General features: G+C 38.4%; 1 protein-coding gene across 2 annotated transcripts in view; it reads right to left on the bottom strand.

Annotated features, from left to right (window-relative positions):
- The window catches only part of FMN2 (formin 2), a 163,237-nt gene that overhangs the window by 4,481 nt on the left and 143,008 nt on the right, over positions 1 to 15,748 (bottom strand). For both annotated transcript variants that reach the window (XM_075412496.1, XM_075412505.1), the window contains one exon: positions 14,726 to 14,875. In XM_075412496.1, the coding sequence (XP_075268611.1) occupies positions 14,726 to 14,875 (150 nt within the window). The remainder of the gene's footprint in view (positions 1 to 14,725; positions 14,876 to 15,748) is intronic.

The raw sequence follows: 15,748 nt of genomic DNA, 5'->3' as shown, positions 1-15,748 counted from the left end.
TTACTCACTTTGTAGATCAACCTTACAAACACACATGGTTACTGAAACACTGATAATACAGATTTAAGTTATGAATTCTATGAGCTTCAAAGACTTACACAAACCCTTTCTATATGATGGTACTAAATGGTGTGAGATGTGTACATTTCTTTTTATGAGAGATGAGAATATTATTTATAAACAAGAAAGTAGAAAATAAAAATGTAAATCCAATATTGGCTTGCTCTTGCCAACAATATAGACTTTAGATGGCACTTACTCTGCCTTTTCATCATTATCCAACAGTGGAAAAAAAGAGAAACAACAGTAAAATGATATTGAAGAAATGATATATCCTTGGCTGGTTCCTTGCGGTTCAACTCCAGACCACTTGCATGTCTGCTATTTCACTGAGGCTACAAGGGGCAGTGTGAGAATCAGACTTTGTGTTACTATTATTTTAAAATATTTTTGTGTGCGTGTGGTAAGGGCCAGATTTCGAAAACAAGACTCCAGCTGGGTCTGCTAAGCACATTAAAAAAAGCGCCTTCACATTCACCTCTCCTTTATCCAACTTCACCAGACACACCTCGTTCTTTCCATAAGTTTCAAATTTATACTTTCAAAAATTAATTTAAACGTCAGCTCTTTCCTAGCACTTCCAACAAGCTGCTCTCTTCATTTGATGGCCTTATATTTTAGTAATGTAGGAAGACCTTTAGGTGCACAGGTGGGGGAAAAAGAGGCTATGAAACCTATTATTTTCAAGCTGTAACACTTTCTATATGACTGCAAATCAGACAGATTGCTGCAGCATAATATAGAACAAAAATGTCAAACAGCCAAGTAATTCACCTTTAAAACTTGTTTAAATAGATTCAGTAAAAGTGGCAGCCAAAATGTGGTGATAGCTTTAAATAGAAGCTTATGGGAATGACGCAGAATGCAGTAAAATTCAGACATTTTCTTTTTCCTAAAACGCCGCCTTTTCTTCTGCTTCATGTCTCCTTACATCCGAAGGAGGAAAAGTATCTGTGACATTGATCTTCCCATGACTGTTTCCAAACAATCAAACACATTCCAACCCAACAAAAGCCACTCTTACCAAGCCAGATATAAAATAGCACATCTATCATATAATTTCCTCTTTTTCAAATACAACTATGGCTGGCTCCCTTCACTAGTAGGCATCATTTAAACAAGAAAATGAAATGTTACTTGGGAGTAAATTGGTATCAAATCCCAGGGACTGTACAAGTACTACTGAGGTTATCAAAATGACTGTTTTATAGAAGCAATATAATATATGTAGGTATTCAGACTACTCATCACGCAAATGACAGCACATGTACTATACAAAATATTTACCAAACCAGTTCACACAGATCCAGATGTTATTCTCAGGAAATGTCATGGAATCTTTAGTTCTAGTTTTCATCCCATCTAAATATCCCCCTTCAAGGACAGATTGCCCACTGCTTGCCTAACATGCCAGGTCATAAGACAGCACAGCTCTCTGCGGGCCTCACGTTAATTCGAAACAAAAATCCTATTAGAGAATGGAACCGTTGATAATGCAGCGATAGGGGTTATTTTGTAAAAAGCAGGTCCTGTTAAGTGTCGCTGTCGGCATAACATCTCTAAATGTTCTCCTTCTATTAGAGAAATAGCTATTTGGAGAAAGACTGTCTCTGCTTGAAAGAGCAAAATGCTAATAACACCACCACTCTGTGAAGGAGAAAGTCAGAACTTCTGCGTCCCTTAGATTGCACTTGAAAAAATGATCCACAATCTCCAGACTGAAAAATGACAGCCTTAAGCTTGTGCTACCCATTTTTCCAGGATTATGTAAGAGGTTCTGGTCTCACTAGTATGGTTGCGGTCCTCAAGTTTTTGGGAGCTTTTGTGAAATTCCTTGGAGTTTGAGCCTATTTATTCATACCGACGGGAATGCAGAAGATGAGAAGCATTACTCCCTAATGCACTTAAGACAAAGCCGAGAGCTAGGAGCCGCTCAGTTCCAGTTCCAACCATATCACTGACTCACTGTGTGGGTTTGGGACAGCTTGCTGTCTCTTGGACCCCATCCTGCTCTCTGTGCAGGGAGATGCAAATGGTTGGATGGAGCCTCAGTGAAGATAATACAATACCAATAGGTATGTTTCTTCAGCATGAAATGTCCTTAGAAATGCAAAGAAAGCACACCAAAGGCGCACTGTTAGGAGGCTTTGTTTATGACCGTATTAAAACTGGAAGCACAGAGTTCTGTATAAATCTACAGCTGTATCTATAAAAGAAAAGTTGGCAGACGGGTGGAATATAGAGACAAAGGCAATCACTGGCTTTCCACAGTGCTAACTCATAAAGCAGAGGAAGTGGTATAAATTTCTACAGTGTGCAATTGTATCTTCTGAAGACTGATCATTCAACTAATTTTAATTTTACATTTAATAAAATCCTAATTAACCTAATCCTTCTGGAAGAGCAAAATGATGTGTTTTGATACGAACATCAGTACCGTTTAAACTGCAACATCTAGAAAAGCAAATAAAAGGTTACCTTTGAAGTAAGGACGATAGTCTTAATTCCATTGGAAAATAAGTTTTAATTGCCACTGGCAGTTTTTTGTCAACTTCTTATGTTTCCTCCACTGGTCCTGAACGATTCTTCCTCTTCCCATCCATGAAACTAACAAGATTTAGGCAAAACCACCTTGCTTCTGTCAACTCATGCTTGGTTCAAGTCATATTTCTCGCTGTGGCAAATTCCTGCATACCTTTCTCTTGCTCAGGCTCTTCTTGCACTACTTCCCCCTGACCTCAGTGAGACCCGGAGCGTTGTGGAGGTGCAAGATAATAACCTAAGACCAAAAGGTGCAAAAATCATATGAACACTAGTGGGTATATCAGGAAGACTGGAAGCTATCCAACTATGGTGAGTTGTTAGGGGAGGCCTGTAACTAGTGGTGTAGCTAGTTGGAGGTCTGTAACTAGTGGTGTCCCCCAGGGGTCAGTACTGGGCCCAGTCTTAAACGTTTAACTTCTTCATCAACGACCTGGATGAAGAGTTAGAATGTACCCTCAGCAAGTTTGCTGATGACACCAAACTGGGAGGAGTGGTAGATACACCAGAAGGCTGTGCTGCCATTCAGTGTGACCTGGACAGGCTGGAAAGTTGGGCAAAGAGAAACCTGATGAGGTTCAACAAGGCCAAGTGCAGGGTCCTGCACCTGGGGAGAAACAACCCCATGCACCAGTACAGGCTTGGGGCAGAGATGCTGGACAGCAGCTCTGCGGAGAGGGACCTGGGTGTCCTGGTGGATGACAGGTTGACCATGAGCCAGCAGTGTGCCCTGGCTGCCAAGAAAGCCAATGGGATCCTGGGATGCATTAGGAAGAGTGTGGCCAGCAGGTCGAGGGAGGTTCATCTTTCTTGAAGTGTGGAGCCCAGAACTGGACACAGTACTCCAGATGGGGCCTCACTAGGACAGCGTAGAGGGGAAGGAGAACCTCCCTCAATGCAATTGGTGCATGGGGTTGTTTCTCCCCAGGTGCAGGACATTCTGTGATTCTGTTAGAGCTTCACAAGGAAATTAATGGATTCTATTCAATACTGGGAGCAAGGAAGAGGATATTTAGAGAAAACAACACAAGGGCTATGAATCTGTGACCCTCCCAATAGTCACAAAAGGGGAAGCAATTGCAGACAATGACATACTTCCAGGCTCCAGGCCAAAATGACACTGCTGCTCTGCCACTGCCGAGCACAGAGAGCTCAAAGAGCATGAAACAGTTAAATAGACATTCCTAGGAAAAGAGTGGGCATTGAATTGTCAGGTCCTGTGTGGAAAGACAGGCTGCCACTGGGGGAGGCTGTGGAAAAAGAGTCTGAGGAAGGTGGGTGTTTCCCAGTTCCTGAGAATTATGACCCTTAGGCAAAGGCAGGCATGCGTATAGATTGATTTATGGTTCTGAAGATCTGTTTTTACTTAAACTATTTAGTTCTATGCTACAAATACTTTCTGCTATACAGGCTGTTTGGTCCCTCTATAGAGCCATTGCTCTCAATGCAATCCGATACTCAGAAATAGGATAGACGATCAAGGCATGATCTGAGAGTGGGTGAGTAAGATGGAGGTGACAAGGGACATGATGTGCTCTTGAAGAAGCCAGGCGGTATAGTGAACCTAAGTGTGATAGGCATTATTTGCAAGCTTACAGTGTGCTAAGCTGCTTTGCTAGAATGATGCTCAAACTATCTCACTTCCCAAACTCACTTTGTTTCAGTAGACTGATTTTGGTTCATTTGCTGTCAACCCCTGTCCCATCTCATGGCAATTCTGGCTTAAAAGTGAGTGTATCCGTTTGATAGGAAAGATAACATCAGCTGCATTACCTTTAGCAGGTTTTGCCTGTTACTTCTTTTCCCAAATAATTTCTTGATTTTGTCTTAATGAGAACATAATCCTACAAAAACTAATGTTCTCAGCCTAGACAACCAGAGAGTTGCTTAACTCTCACTGTAGTGACACCCAACAGCAGTGGACCTAACATCAGGCCCAGAGCAGATTCTATAAATACTTAATAAGAGTGTTCATAACTGGAATCTGGACAAATATATCTCCTCAAAGTTTAAATTTAGCTAAAGCATTTCTTGCATTATTTCAGAAAGGATATACTTCCAAACAGCCCCAACAATAAGAAAACATGTAGGGAACGTACAACAGTGGGTAATCCATGGATCAGTTAAAAAAACCACAAATCTACAAGTGAATGAACAGCCACTCACAGAGGACAAGAATTAAGGTCTTGAAATCTGCTACCTAGTAAGATTCAGAAAGTCTAATAATTGTTACCTGTAACAAAGGAAGTAGTTTCCTAGTTCCATCATAATAATAACTCTTCTCCAGAACTTTCACTGCCTTTTACTTCATATTTATTGTGAGACAAACATATACAAACTATGATTAAGTTTAAAGACAGTCTGTAAGATGAATAAGCAAGTCACATTTTGGCACAGACAGAGGAAAAAGAAACCAGACATCCTTAGAAACCCAAAAGACAGAGTATCTTTATCTACCTTCTAGACCAAAAGCCAGCCTGGCCACAACCTTATCAAGGCTTAGAGACTTTCTGTCATCATTCAAACCTTAGGGGGGGGGGGAGCCACTTTCCTGCCACTAAACATTAATAATTTTGTCTAAAGTATCTGTGGCAGACAGATTCATTTCCTACTGGCTCCATCTAGGCTTGGTAGCTTTCCACTTCTCTAGTGAGCACTACGACATGACAAATGTAAGCACAGTGAGAAGGCTGGAAGGTTATATGCCTTAGATAGTAGAGCTGCTCACAAAAACTTCCACGATAAACTCAGACAGACATTACTTTGACAGTATAGGTCATGAAACCCAAAAGACATTTTTCTGCAGATATTCTGTAGTTTTTAACACAAAACAAAACTGAGGCCAGTACTCTTTATACTACTAAGTGCTCATATCAGATAAACAAAAGGGGTGCTGCCAAACTATTTTATGTAGGTTTGTCTGGGTTGGAGATAACTTGTTTATAATAATAATAGTAATTTTAGAAATAAAAACTAATAAAAAATCCTCAGCAAAAATATCAAGTGCCGGATGTCTTTAAGACTTCAAGAGCAGAAAACCTCAAAACTATTTGAAAACCCTTCCAGAGCAATGGGCCTATATTTTATTCTTTGACCCAGTTACTAAAATATTGAAATGATTTTTTGTTAAGGCATTTCTCTTTAGTGAAAAAACAGAAAGGAAAATTACAATTCCCAACATAAAAGTAGAGTAAAAAAATGTAGAGCTTTTACTTTCACGCCAATAGGGTTGAAGTGATGACATAGATATGATTCAGTAACTGGCTGCAAAGACTTTATACAGATAAGAAGCACATTGTAATGTACCTGGTCCCATCAAACTGACTGATGAAACCTAACCTCTGCCTACTAACAAAGAGATTATGTATTAGACTATCTTGACATCCCTGCCAGCTCCTTGCATGGTTATTTTAAGGACCACAAGGCAGACAACGGCTGGCTGAAAGATGCAGTGATTAATCATACTTTGGCTCAGAGGACCAAGGACAAATAGATTAAAATGTTTTAATCTGGCCACTTAACACAGCGACTAACCTGTAGAAGGACCGTGAATAAGATCCCTCCTCTGTCAACAGTGTAGAGCAGACTTTGGGGAATACATTTCAGATTTTCTTCAGTGTGCATCATGTCAAATGGGACTAAAATAAGGCTTTGAGGCCAACTGAAATGAAAGTGAGACCTTCCAATTCGCAGAGTCTTACTGCAATCCACCACAAACTTCAAAATATTCTGAAAGAATTTCCATTCAGAAGTATTCTCTTTCACTCAGTTCTATCTGGCTATCAGATTTTCATGGTGATCTAGGGATTCTTTTCTTATCTGTGCAGAGATACACAGATGTGCATAAATATAAAAAAGGATACTGCATTGAAACACATTTTAAACCTTAGCCTTAAAGAAAATTTCACCTTGAAAATGCAATGATGTGAAAAATTAAACTCTTAAGGACGGTTATGATTCTAATAAAATGCAAATGTGCATATACCCACTTAAATAAATTTCCTGACTTCTGCCATCAATTTTTTTTTTTCTTCTTGTCAAAGTGGCCAGTATTTCAGGAAAGATGGAAATCACTTTCCTACAGACTTTGCATATGAAAATTGAGGTTGCTCTAAGAAAAGATAGTCATCAACTTCCATTGTTTTTCTTGGCACTAAAGCCAGGTTGCTCTCAAAGAAGCTGCCTGCATTTTGGGCTATTTGATTAGGAAATTCAACAGGAAGTGATAAGGGAAGGGAACAAGACTGGAGGTGAGGTAAAAGTGGTAACATAATCAGCAAGCAAAAGAAAGGAAACTCGTGAGTGAACGGAAATGTGAAACTATGTGTTTGCTGTAAAACTTTAAGCAGCAGATGGGTTAAAGAAGGGAAAAATGCAATGTGTGAAAAATAATGACTTGATGAACAGACTATGTGGAGAAGGAGACTATCTTAAAAGAGGATATGAAAACACACCCTGGACAGATGAGTTCCTACATTGGGTATATCGGGGCTACTACACTGGATAATTGATAGCTACAAGATTGGTAGCACAAGCAAACATGAGAATTGAGTGAATAGAAGAGATTTCTGGAAAGAGAAGAAAATAAAAATAAGTCAGCTGGAGAGCCACAGAACTAGAGAACTCCAGTGCAGCAGATGGGGAAAACAGGAGGCCTCCATCTTTGCTGCATCAGGTGAAAACTGTTGTATCAAAAGGCACCCATTCATAACTATGTAATGACCCAAAATGACTGCAGACATAGCCAGGCTCTTCCCAAAACTCTAACACCACCCCCCCCCCCCCCCCCATATTAGACTATTTCCTGTACTCATGCCATAAAACATGCACACAGCCACGTGCTTATACTTAAAGAATGTTGTCATCATTACGTCAACTTCGTGCACTGGTTTGGCAAACTCTCACTAACCAAGGAATCTAACATGTTCAGTAGTTCAGGATCAGTCTGGGTTACAACAGATTTTAAGTCTTTGTGAGCGTCTCAAACTTTTGGGGAGTAATATTTTAATAAGAAATGCTCCTCATCTGTAAAACATTGCAATATTTTATTGCACCTCAAATGCCAATGTAATCACTTTGCTTGGGATTGAAAACATTACACAAGTATAGAAAGTATAGCACATCTGGTCAAAAGTTCCATTTAAAATTTTTAGTGGTGTAATTTTTTTTCACCAAAATGCAAGTATCTATTGAGTACGTGGGGCTGATTTTTATCATAGGCAGATGTCATTCTTTTTTCAAGAAGTGGTTGACAGGAAAGTGTTAAAAACCTTGAAAAGATCACTATGTAGTAGTAATCATGTTATCCCATCCCACTATACCCTAAACTGTCACACCCCATCTGACATCACAGCCTTGAAAACAGGCTGCAAACTTCATTATGAGATGATGATTGGTATCTAGCTCCTTTTATGCACAACATACATCCTAGGATGCAGTGTAATGTGCCAGCATGATACAACACCGTCACCGTGTAAATAAAGAAGAGACTGCTGAAAAGGCCTTCTGCTATGTATATGGGGACATTCTGGAATCTGGCCTCATGCAAGTCACAAAAATTAGGAAAGGTCACATATTTGGAATTAGTTTTTTACTAGATCCTTCACTTTGTTCAAGTTTACTATTTGTAAGCACCACTTGGCTTACAGTTGCAAATGGAAATTCTTCTTCCTGCCTTACAAAACACAGTATTATTTAAAAATGTTAAACTAAGGTATTTAAAAGTAATTTTCACCAAAGATCCAGATTGAGAAACTTATCTCCAGAAGCTTTTATTTTTCACAAACTTCTCTCTCAACATTAATGCTAAAAATGAAAGTTACTGCTATCCTCTCCTAACCAAAAAATGATGGTGTTTTCATTGAAAAAAGGACTAATTGCCGAAAGTGCATAAGGAAGAAAAAAAGTACTGAAATGTTGAGCAACCTCTCAGCTGGACAGCAAATTGTCTCTTTGTGAGGCAGCGCCTCAAAGGACTGTTCCTAGCTTCTGAATCTTTGGTGTGTTTGGGCTTCTTTTAAGTAGATTTTCCAATGCCTGTAACAGTATTTTCTGATCAGAAAGCTATTTTATTCAAGTTAAAATTTTGAAATACTCTCAAAAACTGAAGATACTTTTAATTATTCAATTCAAAGTCACATAAGCTGCGTTCTGTTTTGAAACATCATTATGAGTTGTAAAACCAAGCCGATGAGCATGCAACTCAGTTGACTAGAGAGCAACAAAGACATTGAGATTAAAGTTCCCAAGTCAGAAAATGTATCTACCCATAACTACTTACTAACATAATGCTTGGAGCTTTTAGTTGGCACTACAACAGCACGCCAAGCAAAATGTGACCCCAGTAAACATATTCCACATTTTCATTATTTCCCTCTCATGTTGCCACTCCATGTGCATTTTTCTTCTCTTTCCTTCCATCCCCACATTTCTTTGCAAGTGTATACTCCCATGTGCCCCGATTTCTCACTCTCAAGTCTGACTCCCTGGTTCCCATTATAAGCGTTAACAAAATATCCCTTAAATTACTCTGAGAGAACATTGCTTGTGCTATGGGATTTAATGCCCTCCTCTGCAAGCAGAAGTGGCAGCTGACCAATATGCTCCTCACTGTGCAACGTACAGATATCCAATGCCAGACTTTTAAATTGCTCAACAGCAAGTTTTAAATCATCCTGCCGAGGAGTCTGTAGGGAGACATACCAGTCTTTCTGCAGAGGGAGATCAATGAGCTGTGGAGACACGCTGGCCAGGAATCTCCCTTTCATCTAGATATACACAGTGTGACACACCAGGTGCCAGCTTAACTGCTATTCTTACGGGAATGGGCAACTTCTACATTTGAGGGACGAGTGCATTTTTTTGAGTTTATGGATTATTTTTAATGTGTCAAAGATTTATCATGGGAGTTAAAGGGTTGAATAAAGTCAGCCAAAAGAAATTCTCAAGCTTAGCGTGATGCAAGATATCAGGGATTTACAGAATTTTACCATCATGTTGATCCTGTTTATGAACTCTCCTCTGCTGGCATCCCTAACACAGTCAGTCTCTGTTCATGGTGTGCCTCCTCATAAAGTCAAGGGCCAGACTGACCTTAAGAGCAACATATACCTTATGTACACACTTACAGGGCACCTATATCCGTCCCTTTCTCTCTCGGCTCGTCCCCCCCTCCTGTCTAGAAATACAACTTACTTTCCCCTGTTTAGGTAAATCTTTGCAAGGTCGCACAGCTGCCCTGGAGCAGTCAACAATCTGAAGAAACGGAAACATGTCCAGAGCTGGAGGGGACAAATGAGTGTTGTTACCTCGCTTGTACCCAGAGAGACTGGAAGGTGGAACTGTGGCCCAGCAAACATGTTTCTGCCTTGTTATCAACAGCTTTCTAGTAAGATCTGAACTGGCATCTAAGACCTAATGATATTGATATTAACCTTTGACAGCGATGGAACATCTCTTTTAAAAATAAAAGTTCTTAAAGGACTGACTGCCTTTTTTTTTTTTTTGCTACTGTAATGAGCTAGTGTGTATTTCGTGGCCATAAAGAAAAGACAAAGTTGTAGTCCTAAAGATGGAGCACTGCTGTCCACACCAGTATGAGATTTTCTGATAAATAATTGTAATTTTAGCTACCCAGGATTCGCATATTCCATATTTGATTGCCACACCCAACAGGTGCTTAAGTTTTTCTGGTTTTTTATTTTTTTAATTGGTATAACTTCTTAAGACTTCCCTCTGTAGGGTTATATTAGGTGTTGCCCCATGACCTCTTTTGTCTTTTCATTCATAGGACAGGGTATCTTTTCCTGGTTTCCAGGAAAGTTCTGTAGGCCTTTGCTAGATGTCAAGAAAAATTAAAATACTTCTTGCTCTCACAGAAGTGCTAGACCGAACTAGTGCACTTAACATTGAATAAGTATCTCAGAAATATAAAGAAACTGGGATGGGAGTGAAACAAAGAAACAAAGACAGAGATTAATGAGAAAAGAGTTAATAGATTTATAGGTCAGTTTGTGTGAGACACCTATTCTCACTACAGGAGAAAAAAAAAAGGCATTTGAAGATTGGTGGTGTGATCCCCTAAGCGTTTTCCTGAGAAGGTGAGGCTTTTGCATAGCTGTCACTGCAGATGTGCATTATCTGACAATATGTATTCAGAGAGCAACATGCATCTCAGGGTATGCAGCCACTGAAACGCGCGTACAGACAATGAGAATGCTGAACAGCAGGCTTGCAAGGTTCAAAAATCATATTCTTCTCAAACAACATTGAAAAAGTGTTAGGGAAAATATGTCAGAACTTCTTGGCTTTCTTGCTAATCACATGTGAAGTGCAAGCTATACTGACAGATACCTTTCAAGAGTTTTCAAAGCACGAATGCAAAGCATAGACTACCAGCGACACGTTAAATATACAATGAAAGGACAATGCTAACAACAACATTTAAAAACTCAAAACATGCCCCCTTACGTTTGGTCGTGATTTTCCTTTCGTTTTTTTTTTTTTTTTAAAGTTGCTTAATCAGAAAGAAGTTACATTACTTTGAAAATCTTCATTTAAGAGGATACATCTTTAGAATAGACATAGCATCAGAAATTTCAACCTCCACAAAATATTTCTGAGAACTTTATAAATAACCCAGATAACAATTCCTACTGGAATGCTCCAGTTAACCTTGACTGCAGTGTGACCACAAAAAAATAGTACTGTTCAGAAAAACTTTTGGCTTCATGTTTCATTGTAATTTTCAGGTGCATTTTTCTTTTTATTACTACTGTATTTAACAGTTTATCATGCATAATTTTCTCTACAGCTGGTATTTTCCAGTTCTGCTTTATTTCAAGTGAGAAACCTGAGTGAAAGCAGTAGAAAACTTCAGAAAAAAATAATTTTTTTTAATCTTGCACCATTTTCCTTTTTTTTTTTCCCTCATCTTCTTGGAAGGAAATATGAAGTCTGACACTTCAATGTTTATCTTTTGCATATAAATGCCTGGCAAACCAATATACAAGTTGAAATGCCGAGTGAAAAGTGTTTAAAATAAGAATTGTCTGGCTGCTTTCTTTAAAACATACACTTTTAATCTATCAGTAACAAAAAGTAGTACCACCTTAGGAAATACCATTTATGAAAAGCCTTTGGGTAAATTATTGTAAAACGGTGTGACTCATATTTGCAGAGACTAAATAAGGAACAGCCTCTATTAACAAGTAATTCCTTTCCCTACATAGTCCATATGGAAACTGGGATAGAAAATATTCTAGAAACATTGCCCACAGCATAAAAGTTTATTAAACTAAACACGAAAGTGGAGGGAGAAGAGGCAAAAAAAATCCCCAAACCAACCACGGGGTGAGAAAGAATGATGATAAAACTGAAAAAGAAAATGGAATGAAGTTATACATTTTATAAATGATTTTACTTGAAGTGTGCTTCATGAGGCAGCAACGTGGTAAATAATTCACCAAAGGTGGCATACTGCAATCCTTTAAAAAGAGAAGTCTCACCGTATTTGTTACTTGATTTTGTCATCAATCTACGGAAAATTAATTTGACCATTAATGTTCTTGAGCTTTAGGAGTGGAAAAACTTCCAAGAACATGAACTAAAGAGGAAAATCTAATTTCTAGAAACAATTTTTATTTCAGTGGCAACAGGCAAATTTCAGATTTCTGTCACCTACGAATCTGTCAGTCTAGGCTGAGATTTTGAAAATCATCATCTTGTACGTTCTTACACCTTTGGGCAACACTTATTTTTCCATCAAAGTTTTTCTCCTTTGGCTTCTCAATACCAAGACACCTTCACATCACAGCATTCTTGTCTTTTACTAAGAAAAGTGGAAATGTAAAATCAAGAAAAAAAATCCTAAAGGACAACTTCAGAGATTGGGTTGAACTATGATCAAAGGCACAATATTTTCCACATAAAGGTTTTGATAAGACAGTTGTTTTACAAAAGAATCACACAGAATCACAGAATGTTCGGGGTTGGAAGGGACCTCTGTGGGTCATCTAGTCCAACCCCCCTGCCGAAGCAGGGTCACCTAGAGCAGGCTGCTGCCTGCTAAGAAGATTATTCATTTTGGGGAAAATAATTTGTCTTACTATGAGAATTGTTAGTCTTGCTACCAAATTGGCCAAAATATTTTAATTCGTAAAAGGCAATGAAGAGGGCTCAACTTTGCCAGACCCGAAACAACACTGTGCCAAATGTTTCTGAGAGGTGAGTACAAACCAACATATCAAAAGCGTCCAAAGTCTAAACTCTACCTCAGCTGAACAAACAAAAGCTATGAAGAGGAAGATTTAAACTTGATGAGCCAAGCCGAAATAAAAATTCAAAACAAAAATGTACCTGTGATTTTCAGGATGAATCATTTTCAGCCTTAAATCTCAGTGACTTCCTGGACTGCAGTTACACAGCCCTGTCTGTGCCCCTGGGAAAGTCTCCTTCAACCCACCAGCCCCAAGTCTGGGTCTCTTTGCTGTTCTTCCTAGGGATCTCCCAGGATCCTTCCTAGGGATCTCCCAAGTTCCTTTCCCACTGGAGGCCCTTTCCCTTCTCTGTCACATCCTGCACCTAGAGCCATTCTGTAGGTTATACATGTTCAACTCCTTTCAGGCTAAAACCACCCTTGCCCTAGCAGGGACCAGCTGGCAGCCACTTTTTTTCTCTGCTGCTTCAACACATTCTCTTAGCACGCTCATACAGTGAGCTGAAAGAGAATGAAATGGTTGTATCATAATCCCATTGTTCTCATAAGCTTTAGATGTATAAGAAAAATAGGAGGAAGAGGTTTTGTGATTATTTAGTTAATGTCTTTGAAAGAAAAATATTTTGCAGCGAGACTCCTCTGGGGAGTTTTTGTTTGTTTGTTTTTAGAAAAATAGCCTAGTATTTTGGAAATGAAAGCACATTTTTCTTAAATCCTGTTCTATTAAAAAGACAAGATTAAATTAACCTGTATTGAGCTGGCAGCTAAATCCCTGCATAGGAAACCAAAGACAGTATTTAATTGTCAATTCAATTCCAAAGATATATACTTAATTACATAAAATTAAGTCAGTCAGTAAAATGAAATAGATCCCCAGAGAGCTGCTGTACTGTGCTAACATTTGCACCACAGTCTTGCAATAGAAGCAGAATACAGTTTTCTTAATTAACTGTGAGACTGCTCCAAAATGCATCCGCTTATACTAAACATATATCGTATTCATGACATTGATCATATAGGTGCCTAAGGAAAGTTTTCAGTTACTTCCTAAGCCAGTAATCTGATGTCTGTTACAATTACATAGGGCAAGTACTCTTGAAAAAGAGGCTTGATCTTGTCAAGTTACCTAAACGTGGACTGATATCAATCAGCTGAGGAACATAAAGCTTCAAACCTGTTAATGTTAAGGCTCAGAAGTAGCTTCATTATCTGTATACTGAGGTCACTCAAGTTGCTAACAGATGTAGGATTATGTAACAGTGTTTACAGTTTTCATCTTTGTATTTGTTTAATTTGTCCTTATATGCCATTTATTACTTTTTCAAACAACTGATTAATCCTTGGCATCATTTTTATAAACAATGGGTGACCACAATGCAATATCTGCATGCAGATGAAAGCAAACTTCATAGCTCTTATAATACATGGACTAGACAGCATGGGTAATTTTTCAACACTACTATCTCATTTCTTTATGCCATATAAACTCCATGTGGTCATATCCATGGGCTGTGATTTGCAATATGGTTCAGTCTAGGTCTTAACGCGGGGTCAACTGACTTTTTCCTTCTGTCTCCCTGCTTCCCTTCCTTTTTCCTAACTTCATCAGACAAATATTTACAATATGTCATGTCCTGATGCCTTGAACTGTTTTCACTAAATATGCTAATGGGAAATCTTTAATCAACTTTCAGACCTGAAAAAATATAGCACAAATAGATATTAATGTCCCATTCAAAATTTGTAATGATTAGAAAAATAAAAATTGTTAAAAAAAAAAAAAAAGACAGAAAACTCCAAAAGGCGTTCAATAGGTTTTGTGCTAATGAAGTGAGGCTGACTGGTTTCTGTGCGATTGCTCCCAATAATGTTCTCTGAGAAAAGCCTTTGAACAAACAAACAATGTACCTTTCTTGAAGAATAAGTTTGTTTTCCTTCTTCCAGAAGTCTTTGAAGTCAGAACTGAATTCATGCCAAATACTGAAGAAAGAATGTGGGGACACCTCTTTCTCTCCCATTTTTGGTTTCATACAGAAATAGGCTGCAGTTTCCAAAAAGCTGTCAAAGAAAGCAAAACCAGCAAATGTTTCAGAATTCACAGATGCAGATTTTTTTTTTTCTTCCCTTACTTAACACCAACATGGTATTTAATTATTCTTGGTAGCAGATCTAAAATCAAAGAATATAAAAACATAACAGTTCTGAGCTCTTTGTATAGAGATAGATACACAATATAAGATGATTATTCAGCAAAGTGGAGATCTGGAATTTATCATAGGTTCTGTTTTTATCAAAGTATTTTCTATTTCAAAAGCTAAAATGAATGCACTGTCCAGCGCCCTGCAAATCCAGACACGCACGCCTGCCCACGTACTCATTTTCTGTTGTGTTTAAAGCTATTTTCAAAACACAGAGTCAAAGCCCATAAAAAACTGCAAACAAAGTTCTTCAAGTTCTGACACAACAGGATAGATGGCTTAGGTTGAAGCCTACACAGAAATGTCAAAACTCAAACCTGCTGTGTATTAAACAAGAAATGATGCAACAGAAAACTGGGCCAGGAGCAACCATGCTAGAAAACAGGTGCCCATCACGACTCTACCAGAACGATCTGACAACCCCTTCCGAGCACAGCAGGAGTAAAGTAGCATATTAAACACAAAAGCTGCACCTCGAGTAAGAATGGCTGCTGAAATGCAAAGGTCTTATTTCTAACACTGAGGGAGGACTGTGACTGCAATCAAATTTAACAAATTTCTGAGTTTGAATTGCTTCTGTTTTATTTAAAATTGAAAAAATATGTAGGAATGTTATAGGAAGCTACGGAAGAATTCTTTCAAAAATTAATTGCTTGATTAACTGCTATTCAGTTGGGTTTTTCTACTTAATGTTTTGTAAATACTGGAGCTTTTAATAATATTTTTCTCATTT

Source organism: Opisthocomus hoazin, chromosome 2 (genome assembly GCF_030867145.1).
Source record: "Opisthocomus hoazin isolate bOpiHoa1 chromosome 2, bOpiHoa1.hap1, whole genome shotgun sequence".
In the NCBI taxonomy this organism is placed as follows: domain Eukaryota; kingdom Metazoa; phylum Chordata; class Aves; order Opisthocomiformes; family Opisthocomidae; genus Opisthocomus; species Opisthocomus hoazin.
The sequence above is the reverse complement of the archived record's forward strand: the minus strand, read 5'-3'. Positions and strand labels throughout refer to the sequence as shown.